The sequence below is a fragment of the Mustela nivalis genome (genome assembly GCF_964662115.1).
Source record: "Mustela nivalis genome assembly, chromosome: 10".
Taxonomy (NCBI): domain Eukaryota; kingdom Metazoa; phylum Chordata; class Mammalia; order Carnivora; family Mustelidae; genus Mustela; species Mustela nivalis.
In genome coordinates this window covers 100,992,029-101,014,060 of record NC_139029.1, presented here as the reverse complement: position 1 = coordinate 101,014,060, position 22,032 = coordinate 100,992,029, and the positions used below count along the sequence as shown (strand labels likewise).

The 22,032-nt window shown below is 35.9% G+C and overlaps 2 protein-coding genes across 12 annotated transcripts in view; both read left to right on the top strand.

The window, feature by feature from the left end:
* The window catches only part of LOC309841682 (bile acid receptor-like), a 53,699-nt gene extending 42,518 nt beyond the window's left edge, over positions 1-11,181 (top strand). For 6 of the 8 annotated variants that reach the window (XM_082684990.1, XM_082684989.1, XM_082684987.1 and 3 more), the window contains 9 exons: positions 297-659; positions 3,629-3,769; positions 5,494-5,636; positions 5,730-5,834; positions 5,971-6,070; positions 6,875-6,997; positions 7,404-7,529; positions 7,690-7,803; positions 10,122-11,181. In XM_082684990.1, the coding sequence (XP_082541116.1) occupies positions 297-659; positions 3,629-3,769; positions 5,494-5,636; positions 5,730-5,834; positions 5,971-6,070; positions 6,875-6,997; positions 7,404-7,529; positions 7,690-7,803; positions 10,122-10,369 (1,463 nt within the window). In that variant the 3' untranslated portion in view covers positions 10,370-11,181. The remainder of the gene's footprint in view (positions 1-296; positions 660-3,628; positions 3,770-5,493; positions 5,637-5,729; positions 5,835-5,970; positions 6,071-6,874; positions 6,998-7,403; positions 7,530-7,689; positions 7,804-10,121) is intronic. The other 2 variants (XM_082684993.1, XM_082684992.1) reach the window with 2 other exon arrangements.
* Positions 11,182-12,656: 1,475 nt separating this feature from the next.
* SYCP1 (synaptonemal complex protein 1) overlaps positions 12,657-22,032 on the top strand; it is a 132,746-nt gene continuing 123,370 nt past the window's right edge. For all 4 annotated transcript variants that reach the window (XM_082684980.1, XM_082684979.1, XM_082684978.1 and 1 more), the window contains exons 1-7: positions 12,657-13,103; positions 13,605-13,736; positions 15,858-15,942; positions 16,117-16,160; positions 16,415-16,471; positions 18,094-18,258; positions 20,479-20,546. In XM_082684980.1, coding sequence (XP_082541106.1) covers positions 13,629-13,736; positions 15,858-15,942; positions 16,117-16,160; positions 16,415-16,471; positions 18,094-18,258; positions 20,479-20,546 — 527 coding nt within the window. In that variant the 5' untranslated portion in view covers positions 12,657-13,103; positions 13,605-13,628. The remainder of the gene's footprint in view (positions 13,104-13,604; positions 13,737-15,857; positions 15,943-16,116; positions 16,161-16,414; positions 16,472-18,093; positions 18,259-20,478; positions 20,547-22,032) is intronic.

The following is a 22,032-nucleotide window of genomic DNA, read 5'->3' as shown; positions in this document are numbered from 1 at the left end:
ACATTTCTAGTTAAGAAGGGAGACTGGATTGATACGTAAGCCATTAGCAACAGACTGGCCTTTTTCCCAGCCCCAGAGCAACCTCCGCCTACCCCTGGAATGGCAGCACTTATGAAGCAGGATAAATCAGTTTACTGCCCGCTCCTCGCTCCTGGTGCTGGCCAGCAAGTCCTTGCGACGCAGTGGACATGTTGAACTCATTGTTGAGCACACAGCTCTTTGACATTTGAAAATAATTATGGAATTTTGACTTTTTACCGTTTGTTCTTTTTTTTTTTTTATATTAAAACAACTAGATATTCTGCCAGAGCAAATCAACTATCAGCTGCACGACACTGATTTTCAAGAATCAGCTTATTGCCAGTATTCTACGGTCCAGTTTCCAACAGCTTGGCAGTCCCAATCTTTACAAAGTCATTTCAACACTTACAGCTTGGATCCACAGTTTGGTGGTGGAGAGTGTGTATTTGGTTCCTATGAACTAAATAAACCCACTTATGTGGTTGACCATGATGCTGAAGATGGCTATTCTGGAACAAAAAGGCCCAGACTCACTCACTCTTCTATTCGGATTAAGCGACAGGAAGAACTCTGTGTAGTTTGTGGTGATAAAGCATCAGGATATCATTATAATGCACTTACTTGCGAAGGTTGCAAGGGTAAGGAAAAAGTTAAAATCAAACTGAAAGTCCTAGTGTTTACTGAAGAGTCATAGAAGTTTAGGCGTGTAAGAATACTCTTATTTTTCAGAGTGTGAAAAATAAAACCAGAGAGAGCTAATGATATATTTAAAAGTGGTCAATCCGTGCCTAGAAGACATGAAAATGGAATAGCTTTGATTTAGCTTTCATTTTTGATGAAAACTTTTACATTTAAATAGAAAATTCAGTATTTATGCTGCAGGAGGTTTCTGTGGTTTTAGATGAATCGGATATTGGAATAGAAAATGATTTTTAGGGGCTCCTGGGTGGCTCGATTGGTTGGGCGACTGGCTCTTGGTTTTGGCTCAGGTTGTGATCTCTGGTGGTGGGATCAAGGCTGGAGTGCAAGGCTCTGCGCTTGGCTCAGAGTCTGCTTGTCCCTCTCCCTTCCCCTTTGCCCCTTCCCTCCACCCCTCTGCTCCAGCACATACGCGTTCTATCTTTGTCAAATAAATAAATTAATTAATTAATAAAATCTTTAAGAAAAAAATGATTTTTAAAAATATCTGAATGTTAACTTCTCCATCTTCTCATGTGTTTGATATAATTCATGCATTAGAAGGGAATTTGAATTAAATGATTTCTATGATGCTATTTTAATTTCTTTGAATGCTTTTCTGAAAACAAACGGGAGGCTTGCAAGTGAAGATCATAATTGACAATGGAATTTTCAAAGAGTGAAAATAGTCCTTGATGAAGTTTTGAGTCCTTGATGAAGTTTGAAACACTCCTGCAATGTTTTTATTTACAATTGCAATGTTGTGACAGAACCCGGAAATGATTAGGCAATGCATCTTGTTAAGCATGTCTGTTTAGAAGATCAGGGTGAAGATTTGCTGTCAGAATCACACAACTCATCCCTCACAAAGAATAGCCAAATGAAGACTGTGGGAAATTAGGTACCAGCTTTATGAATAGAATAGCTGGGCAAGTATTTGCTTATTCTTAAGAGGCAGGGCCTTGCTGTTCAAACTAGATGGAAGAAGGGGCCCCTGGGTTAAGCGCCTGCCTTCACCTCAGGTCATGATCCCCGTATCCTGGGATCCAGCCCCCACATCACATTGAGCTCTCTGCTCAGTGGTGAACCTGCTTCTCCCTCTCCTGACCCTCACTCATGTTTGTCTTCTCTCTCTACTGCTCTTTCTCTCTCTTTTAAATAAATAAATAAATCTTAAAAAAAAAAAAGCTAGATGGAAGATGAGGCATGGTTCTAGAACTTAAGCTGATATTTCTACTTCCTTTGATGAATTTAAATCACAAAACTCTCAAGTGTGGTCTACAGAAAAAAAGAGTATGGCAGGTCTCTAAGAGGGGCATTGACAAAGATTGTCAACTTTACTGCTTGGAATGGATTAAGAGGAAGATAGCAGAGGTTACTGCGTAGGAATAGGGAATGAAAGAGGAAATGAGAAGGGGGGCTGCTATGCATGGATTTAGGAAGTGAAAAGGATAATATGGACACCTCCACCAAAACACACACACACACACACACACACACACACACACACACACACACACACAGACATACACACATACACACACAAACCACAGCCTATTCAATGTCTCAGACCAAATAACCTAAAAATGTTTTCTAACCTGGGTGAGTGCTAAAAAAGGAAGAAGGATAGAGAAGTAAGTTTCAAAGAATAACTTTTCCTATTTGTATGGTTGAGGTGGTAATATGAGTAGAAAAGAAAAGAGATTTTCCTTATAGTTTTACAGGAGCATATATTCTTTTTTTTTCTCTTTAGCTCTGTGATTTTTTAAAAATAATTTTTAAATTTTTTAATAAACATATATTATTAGCCCCAGGGTACAGGTCTGTGAATCGCCAGGTTTACACACTTCACAGTACTCACCATAGCACATACCCTCTCCAATGTCCATAACCCAACCACCCTCTCCCTAGGCCCTCCCCACCCCCCACCGGCAACCCTCAGTTTGTTTTGTGACATTAAGAGTCTCTTATGGTTTGTCTCCCTCCCGATCCCAACTTGTTTCATTTTTTCTTTTCCTACCCCTCAAGCCCCCCACATTGCATCTCCACTTCCTCATATCAGGGAGATCATTTGATAGTTGTCTTTCTCTGATTGACTTAATTCCAGGAGCGTATATTTTTTCAAGGGCACCTTGAGAGACGCTTCATGGAATCCTGATATTCTGTACAACATAGTTGTAAAAAGGCCTTTAGATGATATATTATAGTCGTATTAAAATAGAAAATTATCTTAATTGATGGAGCTATTTTGTTTAATTTCTAGATGTGATTATTGAAAGAAACAGCCTTGGAATAGAAGATATCAATCATGAGGGAATATAAACATATATTAAATTGAATCTTACTGATGGAAAAAAGCATTTTATTGAAATAATTTAGTTATTTTGATTACTTAGCTCTACTAGGAAGATATATATTTAAAAAATGGGTCTCCTGGGTGGTTCAGTCAGTTAAGCATCTGTCTTTGGCTCAGGTCATGATCTCAGGGTCCCAGAAGCAAACCTCACATTGAGTCCCACATTAAGCCCCACATCAGGCTCCCTGCTCTGTGGGGAGTCTGCTTCTCCCTCTCCCTCTGCCTGCCTGCTTGTGCTCTCTTGCTCCCTCTGTGTCAAATAAGTAAAATCTTAAACAAACAAAACCCTAAAAATACTTAATAGTGACATTTTATTTATTTATTTATTTATTTATTTATTTTTAATTTGACAAACAGAGATCTCAAGTAGGTGGAGAGGCAGGGAGAGAGAGAGAGAGGAAGAGAGAGAGAGAGAGGAGGAAGCAGACTCCCCACCGAGCAGAGAGCCTGATGTGGGGCTCAATCCCAGGACCTTGGGACGATGACCTGAGCCAAAGGCAGAGGCTTAACCCTCTGAGCCACCCAGGTGCCCCATTAATAGTGAAATTTTAAAAGTACTTTTTTTGTTATTAGGTTTTTTTCGACGTAGTATCACCAAAAATGCAGTATATCACTGCAAGAATGGTGGCCACTGTGAAATGGACATGTACATGCGTAGGAAATGTCAAGAGTGCAGACTGAAAAAGTGTAAGGCAGTAGGAATGCTGGCAGAATGTAAGTGTTATTATGGACTTTGGGGATTCTTTTTTGAGGGTGATTTTAGTTTTTCTTATCTTATTGACAACATAATGCATTACTCAAATTATTTGGAACATTAACATACTAGTCTAGATTTAAGCTATTTCTCTAACAACTGATAGATTGGGATGACTAGTAACCAATCTAGGTAATTATTTCCATAAACCCTGTTCTACACTATATTGGTCTAATTTTGGCAATAATCATATGTTCTTCTTCATTGGAAATCCTTGTATTTTCATATGACTTAACCTAAGGTTATATAATTTATCTACAAAGAGCAGAATTTTAAATTAGTAGTTCTCCTTCTTTGGGCTTGTATCTTTAGAAGCCTACATGACAAGTAGGTATGTAGAGCCTACTAATAGCTCATAGGTGTCAAAAACCAACTCGAACAGGCGGAAGAGTACTTAGGCTGTTTGAGTTCCTTCTATGTTCACAGTGTTTTTAGCTTATAAATTACATGATATCATGTAATCTTTAGGGTAGTACTAAGATTTTGGCCTTATTTTCGCAACTCCTCCTATTTTCTAGGGCTCAAAATGTCATTGTGATTTCAAAGTTAATTTTCTTAATAAAGTATTAGTGTTTTCATGCTTAATCTAGTCTTGCTCAAACTCTTATCTTGCAATATTTCTATTGTATTAATTTTATGGCTGTTTCTTCATTATCTCTTTTTATTTTCCTTTAACTGCTATGATAATATTCTTCAATTTTTATTAAATTACACTCCTGTTCAATAAACACCAATGCAATGATCTGCTTATATTGCATTGCTTATTTTAATAAAATCTTAACTCTTCATTGCTTGACCAAAAGGATTCCTATTATTTAAAATTCCAGGGGTGGGGGCACCTGGCTGGCTGGATTGGATAGAACATATAACTCCTGATCTCAGGGTTGTGAGGTTGAGCCCCATGTTGGGGATAGAGATTACTTAAAAATCTTTAAAAAAAAAATTCAGGTTGGAGTCGATCTTAAGGTCGTCTTGTCCAACCAGCCGAATCATTTACTTTATCTCTGAGACTGCTCAGACTGCCATAACAAAATACCATTGTCCTGTTTTGTTAAGAAAAAAAGTGACTTAGCTCATTTAACAAAATCACAAAATATTTCCTTGACTTTATATAAAAAAAAAATCAAAGAAAAAAGCTCATAGATAAAGTAGTTGAACTTCTTTATCAATTGGTATTCTATGTTGTTTCCATGATATAATGTAGAAATTTCTCTAACATAAAAGGTCTAGGGGCACCTGGGTGGCTCAATGGGTTAAGCCTCTGCCTTTGGCTCAGGTCATGATCTCAGGGGCCTGAGATCGAGCCCTCCATCGCACTCTCTGCAGGGAGCCTGCTTCCCCCTCTCTCTCTGCCTGCCTCTCTCTCTACGTGTGATCTCTTGCTCTCTCTCTGTCAAATAAATAAATAAAAGGTCTAAATTTATGGTTTGGAGATGCAAAATTGATTTTTAATTTATGTATAGGATGACTATGTACTTGTAAGTAGAGGTAGTTATGGAAGGAAAAGAGGAAATTAATGTAGTAAATTTAATTGCTGTGTACATGCTTGCCACAAAAGGAAAGTTCTTTGTGAAAAGACAAGTCTATGATAATATATGTGTACAGTGTAAGAACATTTTCATTAAATCCTATGATGTTATTTGCTAAACCTAAAACATCTTATTTGAATTTCATAATATCACAGGTTTGCTCACAGAAATCCAATGCAAATCAAAGAGACTTCGAAAGAACTTTAAACAGAAGAATAGTTTTTACTCTAGCATCAAAGTGGAAGAGGAAGGACTAGACAACAAGCTTGTATCATCCACCACTAGAGCTGGAAAAATGGTAAGACTCTTATAAAATTTCTTGTTTCTTTAATGATGACATGTGTTGCTTAATACAAATTCATTATAGTTTTCCCCCTATGTTTTCTTATAGATTAAGGAGAGCATGGAACTAACTCAAGAGGAACATCAGCTCATTAATAACATTGTGGCTGCTCATCAAAAATATACAATTCCTTTAGAGGAAACAAAGAAATTTGTATGTGTTCATTAATGGGGAGAAATAATTTATAACTAATTATATTAGAAAATAAGGGCATAAACATAAAAATTAAAAATCTAAAGTTAGTTGAAAAAAATAAAATCCATTACTCTTATTTCTTTTTGTTGGCTAGCTGCAGAAGTACGTAAATCCTGAACTGAGCTTTTTGAGGCTCTCGGAGACAGTGGTCCTACACCTACAGGGGTTAATGGATTTTACCAAGGGACTCCCAGGTAATCACTTTATGATCTTTGTGAAAAAATCAGTTTCATACTTAATTTTTTAAAAGTTCCATGTTTTAAAGGAAGGGGACATTTTAGGAAAATAAAACCTCTGTTTTTCCACCAAAGCTGTTCATTTTGTATGCTTTAAACAATCAGGTGTGGTTGATTAAGCATCCCACTCTTGATTTTTGCTCAAGTCATAATCTCAGGGTCATGAATTTTAGCCCCACATTGTGCTCTATGCTGAGCATGGAGACTGCTTAATATTCTCTCTCTCCCTCTGCCCCTCTGGACCTCTCGTGTGCTCTCTCTCTCTCTCGCAAAACAAAATAAAACAAAAAACAATCAGATGATTAAAATATTCATATTTAAAAACATTCAAATGACTCCAAAGACTTAGTGCAAGACACGATTGATTGTGTCTTTTAATGTTTTGAAATAAATTGTTGTTTCTGAATATAAAAATAAATCAAATTGTATAATATGAAAAAAATCAAGCTACAGTTGACTAAAAATTATATGCACAGATAACTCACTGTAAAAATAAATTCTTTGAGGCTAAACTGACTGTGTTTAATTTGCTTTTTCCATATGAGAAAGTATTATTCTCTATTTCTGGTGAAAGTGCTCCAAAATATTACCATGTAGAATCAAGAATTTTGTTCATATTTGAAATTACAGATCTTGATTATTCTAAGGAAACACTTAGGATTGACATTATAACTAAATTAATAATTAAAAACATTAAATCTTATGCCTGAAAATTACCTCTTCATTACTCATTTCAAACAATTATGTGATCTTTTCTTCAAGGATTTGAAAATTTGACAGCTGAGGACCAGACTGCATTATGCAAAGGATCAAAAACTGAAGTGATGTTCCTTCATGGGGCCCAACTTTACAGTCAGAAAGAATGTCTTTCATCAGCTTCTGAAAGTAAAAAATGTCAACCAACTCAATCTTAATGTTAACGGTTACTATTAAACACAGCAAGAAATTATATAACATCATTTTTATAATAAATATTATATTCTCATTTGACTAGTTGGTATAAGTACTTCATGATAGCTTTTCTAATTCATTGATCTAGCCTTTGCTTTTCTTTTAAAGAAAACCTTTTTTTTTTCCAATTATATGTCATCATGGAAAACATTTTTGCAGGGTTTTCTACATGAAATTTATATAAAATCTGAACTATTTATCTCAGTTTATGATTCAGGAATAAAAATTATAAAGCTACCATTTGTTGGGAATATTTCCTGTCTAACAGATGAGGGATTGGATTTATTATCTGTATAAAGACTTTTTAAAAATCAGACTTTATATTTTTCCCTGTTACTAGGTCCTATGAGAATATCAGATCATTCAGATCATTCATTGAATTTTCCCAGTCAGAGTGATAAGAGAAGTGTTATTTATTCTATGGAAACATTTTGCAATGAAGACTGTCCACCTACTACACTGACTGGTAATATTACATACAATACAAAATATTATATTGGATGGGAAAAATTGATCAGATACAATGTTTCATTTTATTACTCTGCTTTGAGAAAAGATGGTAATGGCAGTATGTTTAATTATGCACTATTGTCTGAAGAAAATATATTTGATATTAATCTTTTTAGGTATTGCTGAAGAATTTATTACCACATTATTTTGCTTCTACAGAAGAATGAGTGAACTTAATATTACTAATACTGAATATGCTCTGCTTGCAGCAACAACTGTGTTTTTTTCAGGTAAAAACCATTCAGAAATATGTATTTGGATTAAGTTTGGCAATCAAAACATGATGTCTGTGGTTATTATTCACTGATGCCAAATGTTAACTTTATTTCATCAAAATTTTCTCTTTGAGAGAATTCACTTCAGCTTATGAACATGCTATAATTTCTTGCATCTTAGAAAAAAGCCTTCTTGACCTTTAATCGCTTTCAGCTATTTTCCCATTTCTCTGCTCTACTCTACAGAAAAACATTTTTTTTCTGTGTACTCCTGCCTTCATTCATCTCATCTCATTTACTCTGGAACCCACTGCAGTCAGATTTTTGTCCCCTTCTCTCCATTCTACCATAATTTGCCAAAGACTGTCAGTAATCTGGCACTGCTGATTCCAGTTTTCAATTCTTAGTCCTCATTGTACTTGACCCATCCGCTTCATCTGGCAGAGCAGATCACTCCTTCTCTCTTGGAAAACTTTTATCACTTGGCTTCTGTTGATCATTCCTTCCTTCTAGACATTTTTCCCTCCACTTAAATTCCAGGACATCACACTCTCTTGATTTTTCTCCTCAGTGGCTGATTTTTCCATCTCCTTTGTTGATTTCTCCTTATCTACCACACTAATAAATGTTGAGTGTCCTAGAGCTCAGTTCTCTTTTCTTCTACACTTACTTCCTTTGAAATTTCATCCTATGTCATGGCTTTAAACACCATCTACATGTTAAGTCCCAAAGTTATATACCAACTTGGACTGCTCCCCTAAGCTCCCACTAAATAGTCTACTCAAGATTTCAACTTGTAGTAGACATATCAAATTTAACATCTCCCAAGGTGAACTCCTGATCTTTTCACTGATCCTCCTATATTCTTCCCCAATCTTTACTAAATGTTCATCTCCATCCTTCAAGTTACACAAGACAAAATTTGTGAAGTCATCTTTTACTACCTTCTTTCTTTTATACCCTGTCAAATATGCAACACCTCTTCTTGGCTTTAGCCTCAAAATATATCCAGAACTCAACCACTTTTTACTGTCTCTGTTCCGGCCACCCTAATGCGAACTAGTATCTTCTCTTGCTTTCCTGTTTCTGCCCTTGCCTCCCTAGAGTCTATTCTCTATATAGTAGCCAGAGTTATTCTTTTAAAACATAAGCTAGATCATTTCATTTCTCTGCTCATAGCTCTTTTTTTAAATTTTTTTAAAATTTTATAAACATATAATGTATTATTAGCCCCAGGGGTACAGGTCTGTGAATTGCCAGGTTTACACATCTGCTCCTAACTCTTTCATGGTTTCCTGTTCTACACAGGTAAAAGCCAAGTTCTTTCTATTATTGCCTACTACTATCCCTTTTTCTCACACCACCACAGCCACATTAATTTTGATACACATGTTACTTGAAAATGTCAAGCAGACTCCTGCCACAGGTTGTGTTGTATCTAACAAATATGCTTGGAAATCTCTTTCCCCAGATAATTACATTCTTCCTTTATCTCTGATCTCTGTTAAATGTCATCTTACCTCTGGATTATCCTTTTAAAAATAGCAACTGACCTTCCACCCTAAATTCTTATTCTTTCTCCTGTTTATTTTTCTCTATAACACTTATCATTGTCATATTATTTATTTTAAAAAAGATTCTATTTATTTATTAGACAGAGAGAGATTACAAGTAGGCAGAGAGGCAGGCAGAGAGAGAGGGGGAAGCAGGCTCCCTGCTGAACAGAGAGCCTGATGTGGGGCTCAATCCTAGGACCCTGGGATCGTGACCTGAGCCAGAGGCAGAGGCTTTAACCACCCAGGGAACCCCCCTCCCCTTTTTAAAATTTAAAATATGTATATATCTCTTTTCTTGCCCACTCCTCCCAAACTCAGGATATAAGCTTAAAGAGGGCAGGAAATGGTGTCTGTTATGTTTGCTGCTATATCTCCACCACAATGACTGGATAAATAATTGTTGCCTACCCATTCAGAAATTCTTGGTTGGTTCTCATATTTTATAACTAGGTACTTAAGAAGCTTGCCTTTTGCTTACTGTTCATCTTGAGGAAATTAATCTTTTTAAATTTCAAGTAAGCTTGAAATTTTTCTTGTACTCTTACAACCACTTACAACCCTTCTCTTCCTATTTGACTTTATTTCTCTACCTCATAGAGTACTATGAAGATTAAAATAAGATACTATACGAAGTAAGTTACTTGCATAGTATCTTGATACATTTAGGGTTTGTTAAATATTTGTTATTTTTATTATTTACAAACTGTATTGTTTTGAATTAATTATCTTCTACAACTTTCCAGTATTCATTAAGATATATATGATGATGTTTTTCAGATCGTCCATACCTTAAAGATAAGCAGCATGTGGAAAATATACAAGAACCCATTTTACAAATTTTGTACAAATATTCAAAAATTTACCATCCAGAAGACCTACAGCATTTTGCTCGTCTCATAGGGAGGCTCACTGAACTGAGAACACTGAATCACAATTACTCAGAAATACTTAGCACCTGGAAAGCAAAGGACCCCAAATTGGCTAGTTCACTCTTGGAGAAATGGAATTTGTATTCACATTGTTGAAATTTAGAATGTTGTTGTGGTTTGTCTTAAAACTTTCTAAATCTAGATTTTTGACTCTATCATCATAGGATGACTGATTTGAAAAACAAATAGGTTTGCTAGGTAACCAATATATCACCATAAAATGGATGTCATCAGTGCTCATCAAATTTTGTGGAATATAGGACGAACCACTAGAGGGACATCTAGGACTCTTTTCAAGATTTTACTCAAAAGAAGCAATGACTATTTTGTTGCCGTATGGTTCCTTCAAAAGGGAATAATGCTAAATAGAGTTCTTACCTGAAGAAACTTTACTTTTTTCTTTTAGTAGAAAAACTGAACGAAAATATGTAGATTATGGATATGAGAAAGGCTATCTAGTGGAAACAGTTGTAATCAGAATAAAGGTAGTTTGTGAAACTCATTAATTAGGCCAGATTGATGGATTAAGAACTAACTTTCTAAATTTATTCCTGTTATAGCATTTTATGAATTATTAAAGGGGAACAAAACTGTTCAACTCTTACTTTTTCTTAAATTAAAAAAAAATCTTTTTAAGGCCACATTTAAAAAAATTGGTAATGGTAAGATATTAAAAAAGTTAAAATGACAAATCATCAAAATGTTTTAACATATATTAGGAAATTTAGCACAAATTACTACTCATTCTGGTAGGCAATATTTTGACATTTTTGCCAATACCTTTTGTAGAAAAAATGAAGTTCTTAAAAACTGAAAACTTTCCACAGGTATTTTAATCCTTGTATGGATAGAAAGGCTATTTAGTAAAAATAAATTCTATGTGAAGTATATGAAACTGAGAAATTCTATGCTGGCTGTATTTTTTAAAAATTAATTATTTAATTTATTTAGTTTAATTTTTTATTTTTTATAAACATATATTTTTATCCCCAGGGGTACAGGTCTGTGAATCGCCAGGTTTACACACTTCACAGCACTCACCAAAGCACATACCCTCCCCAATGTCCATAACCCCACCCCCTCTCCCAACCCCCCTCCCCCCAGCAACCCTCAGTTTGTTTTGTGAGATTAAGAGTCACTTATGGTTTGTCTCCCTCCCAATCCCATCTTGTTTCATTGATTCTTCTCCTACCCACTTAAGCCCCCATGTTTGGCTGTATTGTTTTGAAAGACTGTAAGTAAATAAAATACTGTGAATTTAAGTTAATTTAATCCTAGACATAGTAACATTTTGGTTTTCAAGACAGAAAAAAAGACCATAGTCCAATTTTTTTTTTAAGCTATAAAACTTAAAAAAACTGGATTGTTGAATTTATATCCTCAACTTTAAGAATGTCTTTTTAAAATTTATTAATTATTGCCCCCACAGGGCATCTTGGGCATAAACCTTGAATCATCTCTTGGAGGGACTATTTTGTCTTTTTTAGGGTATCTAGACTGTTTCCTTAAAATGTAAAATAAAGTACTTAACCTGGATCAAAAATTTTTAAAATTTAGCAGAAACTATGATGTCTCATAGATTAAATTTATACAAAGTTGGATATTTAAAAATATTACTTAAGCCCTTTGGGAAAACATCAATTATAGTACCGGAAGAAGTTAGAAAACAAAGTCAAATGTATTCAAAGTGGAATTCATTCTTGTATTGCTCAAACCTAGGTATTTAGTACCACAATATTTATCGTATTTCCTCGCCACAGCTTGAAGCCAAGCAGTCAGACTTCTTTCCCTGCTTACTATTTTAAAAAGTCATCAAATCCTATTAATTTTACTTCCTAAATATACATTTGATGCCTCTTCTTCATCTTCACTGTCACGGCTCTGCTCCTCACACCTTATCCTGCCTATCAAACTCTCTCCCAAACTCCAGTCCGACATGCCTAAGCCATTTTTCATACCGACACATTTTCTTCTGACCTTGATCTTGCCTCCCTTTCTACTCAGAACTCTTCAAGATCCCCATCCAGGAAGGCTAAAATCCAAAAGCCTTTGGAAGGCCTCCTACCTGCCAAATCTGCAGCCTCATCTCTTGCCGTTTTCCCACCTGGCCTCACACACCTACGCCAAACTTCTTGGAGTCTCTCTTGGACTACTCTCGCTCACAACCACAGGGCCTTCGCCTGTGTTCTCTCGGTCAGGAGTCCTCTTTCCCCATTAACTGTCGGCCCACTCTCTCTCTAATCACTCTCCTATTCTTGAGCAAGGCTGTAAGAGAAGCCCAACACCTCCGTGCAGCCTCTCCTGACGCCCCAGCCCCCCCCCCCCCCCCCCCGCAAGTGCCGCTTTCTCGGTGTTTTAACCACCCTTTCTAAATTACCACCTTTAAATGATTACACCTGGCTGTAATTATCTGCCCATCTGTTTCTTCCCGAAGACTCAACTCTTGGAGGGCAGCAATGCATTTTTCACTCTCTGCTCCAATCTATCACAGTCCTTGCTAGTTTTCCTTGCATTCTCTCTGACAATAGCAGAATCTTAAAGAACGTCTACTGGAAGGAAAAATAGAATCCCGTGAAGAATCGTTACCAAGGTAAAGGAAAATCTCGCGAGAATTGGGAGCCGGGCGAACTCTCGCAGCTGACCGTTATTTAGCCGTTAAACAGTCGTGTACTGCGCCCTTTCCTGGCTGGCCGCCGAAGGGGAGCGATTTCCCGCCTTTTCTGAGGTTCGAAGGCAGAAGCTCTCGTTGATTCTTTTTGCTGCCCTAATAGACAGCAGGTAGCAGTTCGCGTGGGCGCCGAGTCCATGGTTTCCCCCTGAATCTTGAAAGGTAAGGGCAGGGGGTCCGGAGTTCCTTTTTTTGACGACGGAGCCGGGAGCTGGGCGATAATCTGATTCCGTCGGCACCTGCGGCTCCTGCGGCCCTCCGCCTGCGAGGGCTCCCCTCCCCCAGCCCCTCCAGCACCTCCTGGGTGTCCGGTGGCCCTCTTAAGAATCTACCGTAGTTCTCGCGGTGGAGTGATGCAATTTACCAGGGCTGGCGGAGGGAGAGCTTTGTTTTCGGGCTGTCACAGCGGTGGTACCTCGGACTTTCTGGCTTATCTAGGTCACCAGCTTGGCCATTGGTGGTGGTAAATGGTAGGAACAGCTGTGGGGTGTTTTTACTTTGACTCGCCCAGGGACGTGACGCTGCAGACTCAGTGTAGCAAAGGTTACACCTGCTCCTTTACATGGCATTTGTTGTACAGACCTTGCTTTTAAAAATAAAGCATAAAGAGTGTATTAAACAATGTAAAAACACTTTTTCCCCCCCTGCCTTCTGGGGCAATAGATAATTACAACTGGAAGAGAGAAAATGGAAAAGCAAAAGCCTTTTAAATTGTTTGTACCACCAAGATTAAGTAGCAGTCAAGTATCTGCAGTGAAACCTCAGAGTTTGGGAGGAGAGTCTAATTTCTTCAAGGTAAATTTGCATATGAATCTTGATTTGACTATTAACTTCAGGTAAGGAGACACCATGTACTTTCTTACGGGTGTTATTTTATAATTCTTTTTCCTAGAAAATGTGGCCTGATTTACCCAAGAATTTTAAACAAATTTATTTAAAATGTTAAATCCAATTTACTCGTGTTAGCTACAGGTGTACAATATACTGATTTAACACTTCCATACATCACATAGTGCTTACCACAAGAAGGATCCTACTTAATCCCCATCCCCTGTTTTACCCATCTCCCACCCTCCTCCCCTTTGGTTACAATAAGTTAGTAGTCTATAGTTAAGAGTCTGTTTCTTGGTTAGTCCCTTTCTTCCCCCTCTATGATTATCTTTTTGTTTCTTAGATTTCACATATGAGTGAAATCACATGGTATTTGTCTTTCTCTGCCTGCCTTATTTTACTTAGGATAATACACTTTAGCTTCTTCCATGTCATTGCAAATGGCAAGATTTCATTCTTTTTTATGGGTGAGTAATATTCCATCTATAACCATTCATCAGTCAGTGGACACTTGAGCTTCTTCCATAGTTTGGCTATTATAAGTAATGCTACAATAAACAGAGGGGTCGTACATCTTTTCAAATTAGTGTTTTCATAATCTTTGGGTAAATACCCAGTAGGGGAGTTGCTGGATCATAGGGGAGTTGTATTTTGAATTTTCTTTATTAAAAAAAAAATTTTTTTTTAGGAACCTCCATACTGTTTTCCAGAGTGGCTGCACCACTTTGCATTCCTACCAGCAGTGCATGAGGGATCCTTTTTCTCCACAACCTTGTCAATACTTGTTGTTTGTGTTTTTTCATTTTAGCCATTCTGACAGGTGTGAGGTGATATCTCATTGTGGTTTTAATTTGCATTTCTGTGGTGATGAATGATGTTAAGCATCTTTTCATGTGTGTGTTGACTATCTGTATATATGTCTTCTTTGGAGAAATATCTATTCAAGTCTTCTGCCCATTTTTCAATTAAATTATTTTTGGGTGTTGAATTTTATAAATTCTTTATATATTTTGGATACTAATCCTTTATTGGATATGTTGTTTGCAAGTATCTGTTCTCATTCAGTAGGTTGTTTTTTAATTTTGTTGATTGTTTCCTTCACTATGCAGAAGATTTTTATCTTGAAGTCCCAATGGTTCATTTTTGTTTTTGACTTGACTCAAGATTCCCTGACTCAGGAGACCTATCTAGAAAAATATGATTATGGCCAATGTCAGAGAAATTACTGCTTGTGCTATCTTCCAGGATTTTTATTACCCAAGAATTTTCAGTAATATTGCCTGGAATGAATGATAAGCATACGTAATATTTGTAAGCATCTTTGATTTAAAAAAAGAATCACTGGGTCTTTGGAACTCTGGATACATAACAAATCCTGCTTATTTGAATCTTCCCTCTGTCCTTAAATGACTTGAGGCAATTTGTAAGACATATACAATGAAATAGCAAGATACAGAAACATGTTAAGAGAATATTAGTGTTGGGGAAAAAATAAGAAAATTTGGACAAATATGTCAAAATACTGGTAAAAATTAGTGTCTGACTAAGCTTAAAATTTGGCTTTGAGTCACCTGGTTGTGAGGATAAAAAGAGAAATTCACTTATATAATAGAGTTCTTATAATTCCTTCTTTCTGATACCAAATTTCTCAGGTTAAACAGCTTTTACTGATAATTATTTTTAAAATTTCTCTGTGGAGCTTTATATTGGGGATGGAATGAAGCAATGAATATTTCAATTTTATATGCTGTAGAAAAATTCCTATGGTCTCTATAGCTAATAGTGTAGTACTAAGATGCTATTCAGTGAAGACAACTCTCAGTTTTATCAAGGGAAAGATCATAGTGAAATTGAAGAAACTAATATATTAAGCTACTAATTAGAATTACTATTATTTTTCTTGAATACTTACAAAGCATGTATTTTTTTTTACATAGCAAAACCACTTGATATTTTAAATATTATATATACCTTAAAAGATTCACAGTTGAAATCACGTATATTACATATATAATTGCATATTACACTGCTAGTTATCACAGTGGTTTTGGAACACTATATTTAAGAACTTCTTTGTATTTCTAGAGTTTCAGCAAATATATTGAAGATGATTTTAGTTTTCCATTTCCAATGACTAATCTCTCCAAAAATGGGGAAAACATTGATTCAGGTAAGAGACTGGAAAAACAATATATCACTGTATTTAAAAGTATTTTTTACATACACATTGCTAGATATTGAAAATATAAGTATTATTTTGAGAGCCTTGACATTAAAGTTAGATATACTAATATAAAAAATAAGAGGTTAGCAAATTTAATACCAGTTGTTTTTTATCTTGCAGATCCAGCTTTACAAAAAGTTAAGTTTTTGCCCATGCTTGAACAGGTAAGTTAGATATAAGGTACATAGATATAATCTGTTTAGGTATTGACTTTCTTATTTGAAAAAGGAAAAAAATTCTTTAGCTGTTGGATAATTAGTTGTCAGTACTTAATTGCTACTATTTTGAAACTCTCATCAGAAATATTTTCTTATATTGCATGGAGCACTGGGTGTGGTGCAAAAACAATGAATTCTGTTACACTGAAAATAAATTTAAAAAAAATTTTCTTACAGGAAACACTTACTCATTTTTTTAGGTTGATAATTCTGACAGTTGTCACTACCAGGAAGCCCTGAAAGACTCTGATTTTGAGGTCAGAAGATTTCTTCCTATCTATATTAAATTTCTTATAATTGTAGTATCATTTATTGTTATTTGTATATGCCTTTCTTTTTGAAGCTTCTAAAGGATTAAAATTTGGCTAATGTTTTAAGTTCTATCTTTTATTTTTTTATTTCATTTTTTTTTAAGTTTATTTATTTTTTTTTATTATTTGACAGAGAAAGCACAGCAGGGGGAACAAGAGGCAGTGGGAAAGGGAGAAGCAGACTTCCTGCTGAGTAGGGAACCCAAATCAGGGCTCCATCCCAGGACCTGGGATCACTTAATGACTGAGCCACCCAGGCTCCGCAGTTCTATTCTTTAAAACCATTACCCCCCGCTTTGTTTTTCTTTTAAAGTTGCTGAAACACTAGTCTTCTGCATTTTCCTGGGTTATGCAAGCATCCACTCTTTCAGGGAAATTTAACTTTGAACCACAAAGAGCAAGAATAGAAGAGGGTATATGGCTACAATATGTGAAAAGGCCAAGACTCAAACCACTATTTTACAAAGAATCCTTTAATGAGTATGATTGTTTGGCTCCTTTGTTGTCTAAGGAATTTATAGAACATGCAGTACTCTTTTTTTTTTTTTTTTTTTTTTTTTGGTTATAAAAAATATTCTTACTTATGGCACATAGATGTCTATGAGGAGTGTCTGGGTGGCTCAGTCAGTTAAGGGTCTGCCTTTGGCTCAGGTCATGATCTCAGGGTCCTGGGATGGAGACTTGCATGGCATCAGGCTCCTGCTCAGTGGTGAGTCTGTTTTTCCCTCTGCCCCTCCTCCGCCTTATACTTGCTTGTTCTCTCTCTCTCCCCCCAACTTCTCCCCCCCAAAAAAAGGAAAACAGAGAAATTCTGGGGCACCTGGGCTGGCTCAGTTGATAGAACACAAGATACTTGAGTTCAAGCCCCATTTCGAGCATAGAGTCTACTTAAGGAAATTCCATGGCCTGATAAAGTACTGTGTGTCTGTTGCTGGATCATAGTATCACAGAATTTAAAAATATGGAAATTATTCATGTATTTTGATAACAAAGAGGTATCAGCAAACAGAAATCTGTGATTAAAAAAAAAATGAACTGGTATTTACCTTATAATGTTGAAATGGGTAATGCAGGAAATCCAGATATAAGCTAAATAAGACCTTAGAATAAATGAAAGCTAGCTCTTGTGTTAACTATGTTTTTGTCATTGTATTTGAAAATTCATATCCTCTAGGTAATCTTCAAACCATATAACCAAAATGTTTTAAGACCATTGTAAAAATTTATAGATCTCATGTAGAATGACTTATTTTAGCTTTTAACCAGCCAGATTCTCTCATTGACTAAAATATTTCCAATATCTGGCTTAAGTATATTTTGGAGGTATTGGATTTTATTCAGTAGCGTATAACGTATTCAAGTGACCGGTAACTTTAGTGAAGTAGCTAATATAGCTAATAACTTTAAAAGAGTTAATGTAGTTTTCAAGATGCTAGTAGGGCATAAATTGAAGAGAGAATTGTTCTCAACTATTAAGATATATTACTCACGGATATTTGCAATAGGCAGCGGTAATTTGTTAATTGTTCAAAATTTTAGTGTAACCACTCTGAAAATCTATTTATCAGAATTCAGAGCCAATGAGCAGACTATATTCAAAACTGTATAAGGAGGCTGAAAAGATCAAGAAGTGGAAAGTGAATGTAGAATCTGAATTGAAGCAAAAAGAAAATAAGTTGCAAGAAAATAGAAAGATAATTGAAGCACAGCGGAAAGCCATTCAGGAACTACAGGTATAATGAGATTTGGAATTGAAAATGTAGTGTAGTAGATTTTATAATACTTCTATAATCTGTAATACTTTAAAATAGAGTATTTCTGTGATGTGGATTTTAAGGACAGTGTTTTTTGAATTTTAACTGATGCTGTGTTTCAGTTTTAGTATGAGCACAGAGGACAAGTTGTGTTAGGGTATGGAGTCGACCACCCCTCAATTAGAGAACACTCTTGATAATGCAAGTCACACAGCGAGGTTTATTTCCAGCTAGCTGGGGTCCAAGTATCCGCCTGGTGCAGCGGGTTTCAACGAGGACCCTGAGCACTCAAAGCCAAGGGTTTATATAGCATTTTCAAGGCACTTTTTCATAGCTACATACATCTCTTGCGCCCCACTTTGACAGTTTAACTTTGTTTAACTTTTTGCCACCCCGGTGTCACCCTGGCAGTTAAGTGAGATTTAGGTTTAGAAGAATTTTCACCTTAATTACATTTCCTTCTGCCTCAGCCTCCTACAGTTTTATGGTGGAGAGGGCAACCTTTGGCCTCGTACTGAGCCATTGAAAAGATGGCCTTTTTGTTGTAAATCACTAGCACATTTGCAAACTAAGGGAGACTCTGGTCTAGCAGGATTGTAATCTCTGCAAGTTAACTATTTGTTTTTCTTTAACATCTCGTCCCTGTGGCGCCAACTGCCTAACAGCCCTGGTAGTATATGATTAAGTCGTTTCTTAGGTTTTAGCTACTTTCTCTTATCTCAAGTTACAGTGTGGGTTTGTTAGGGACGCTCAGTAAAATGGCTTCCTGGCCTTCAAGGATGGCCATTCTTATGCTAACCCACTCTTACAGTGCAAGGTGCCAGCTTTTGCTTTGCCAAGATGGCTGTACTTCTGTCAGGGCGGGTACAGCCTTGTTTTTCTTGACCTTCACACTTGGAGCTGGTTTCTGGGACTTGTTTTTAAGTCCCCTGGAGGACTTAAAATATAAAATCCTTAAAATATAAAATCCCTGAGGGGAGCAGGGACATTAAGGGTTAAACAACAAAGTTATTGTTTAACCTCAATGGAAGCCTCTAGCTAAAATAAGAATATAACATAGGTCCTTACAGTTGCACAAAGCTTAATGCAAATGATTAGGGAAATAATAAATTATTTTGATAAAGATTGCTTTAATGATTCTAATTATAAATTTTTAATTTTAATCCTATTACTAGTGATGATTTGTTTGATATGAATGTCTTTTATTGGAATATGACTGTAAGGGCCTATTCAGGCACAGCAGCCCCACCCTGGTTGAACTGCCATTTTGCTGGAAAGTTTAAATTGACCTTGCCCCCCCCCCCCCACAACTTATTTAAAACCAAGTCCGGGAAACCAGTCCCACGTAACAAAGTCCAAGTACAAGGGTGGGTCAGGCCAGGTGGAGGTATTCAATCAGTGGGGGCACATACTGTCTCCTAGCTACCAAGGAGTATGGGCCCCCACCCTTTGGGAGCCTTTTGGTGCCAATCCTAACCAAGGTGTGATAGGCTGGTTTAAATGTCTACTAGGGTAAACTGTAACTCAATTGGTCACCTAGCATCACTGTGGAGTTTCCTGTGTATGTTATAATCTCATTGGCCACCTGTGTGTGGCCAGGCCCAGTCACATGGCCTTTACTCTATAAAAGTTAGTCTGGAAAGCAGGGAGGGGTCACCCTCTCTGGAGAGGTGGCCTCGACCGGTCTGTTTGACCGTCGGTATGATTCCTGATGCTTGGCATGAAATAAAGCTTTGCTTGACCTTCACTTTGTATGAGTCTCGCTCCTTTAATCATGCACCCATTATTGGGGTACCCAATTTTTGGGGGACCCAACAATGACATTTGTGGATTTTATATTTGGAACTATTTAGCTTCAGCTTTGTGGCCCAGTGAAAGAAGAATGTTGAAAATGCAACATTTTTTATCTTTGTTAGGACAAAGATAAAACATTTAAAAATGTTTAGGGAAGATAATATTGCATTAAAATATTGTTGGATACTTTTTGGAGATGATTCAGAAAACTTAATTTTAGATCTGTGAAAGTGAGATACATATTCTTATAGGAAAATCTATAAGCTGTGACACAAAGCTTTTTGTTTGCAAAGAATTCTTAAAGTTAGTTGTTAGCAAAGAAATGCTGCTTAATGATTGTACTTGTGTTTATTTTGCTAAAAATAAGCAAAATGTGATGAACTGTTCTTTTGTTTTATAAATTAGTTTGAAAATGAAAAAGTAAGTTTGAAATTAGAAGAAGGAATTCAAGAAAATAAAGATTTAATAAAAGAGTAAGTAATAATTTAATTTTTCTTTCTAAATTTATTCCAGATTTATGAAAATGATTTCCAGAAATTTATTGAACTTAATATTCTGTTATGTAATATTAACTTATCTGTAGAATTCTACCTGGGTACAATGGAAGAAGGAAGACATACTTATTTTACATTTTTGTATTTGGCAAACAGTGATCACTGACTGATAATTTCTCACTTATTAAAGTATCAGGAGAAACCATTATTTATTATCAAAAGTTATCTGATAACTGTATCTGCAACTGCCTATGTATATTTTCTACCTTTCTGATTGTTGCAACACTTTAGGTGCAGTATTTGTAAAATAGTGCTCAATTTCATTATAAGCTAATTCTTACTCTCAAATTCCTGTTTTTGTTAGTGATCTAATGATTTTTCCATTAATGTCAGCTTAAAATCTTAGTGTCAACTTTAGCTTTTCCTTTTTTTTGTTCTAGGCAATAGCTAAGCCTTATTTTATACACTTACTGTCTCTTTCATTTTATATTATATAGAATTTAATAGAAAACTATAGTTTTAATTCATCTGTCAAGTAAATATTGGTTAGAATGTAATGTATGGGTCCCTGAAGAGTACAAAATTTATTTATTCCTACATGTTTTAAGTTAAACATCATGGCTTTAGAAGACCTATCACTTTGTCAGTGAAGTTGCTGATAAAGGAAAAAGACTCTTAAAACAGATTGTTTTAGTCCAATTGAAAGACAACCTATGGGGTTGCCTGGCTAGCTTAGTTGGAAGAGCTTGTGACTAGATCTCGGGGTGGTGAGTTTGAGCCCAATATTGGGGTTAGAGATTACTTAATTTAAAAAAGACAACCTATGATTTCCCAGATAAAAGATTAAATGCTAAAACTTAATTTTTTTCCTGCCTAATTGAGGTTTGGTTATTAGGAAAAAGGGAGAGAGAAGAGAACGTTTCTAACATTGTATGCCTATTGTATATTTGGTACTTATGCTCACTTTTGTATAGGTATGTGATTGAGTTTCGTAGTATCTTATAGGACATCTAAAGCCCACCGTAGCTCTAATACCAGTATTTGGTAGTTGATGAGCTTTCTTAAGATTGCTACCTTCTCCATTGATGAACAGTTGAATTTTTGCTAATACCGTGACTGTTAAGTTATATAGTATAGTGTAAGGTAGTGTAATGTGACATAATATAGAATTTATGCCATTTTTTTTTGAGGTGAGAGGGCATGATTTTCTTCTATTCTAAATAGTTTCAGTTGTATATCCACTTAGGCCTCAAATACTGAATTGTCAATTGTCATCTGAAGGAAACTAACGTTTAAGTAAGAGCTTTGTCAAAATATAGGTGAGAAACAAAGTTGCATTTAAGGTAGAGCGACTTGATTATTGAACGACAGATTTAATATAAACGACAGATTTAATATAAAGTTGCTCAGGACCAGCTCCTTCACTGATGATGATTTTCTAAAAGGGATGTAGATTTGAAAGAGA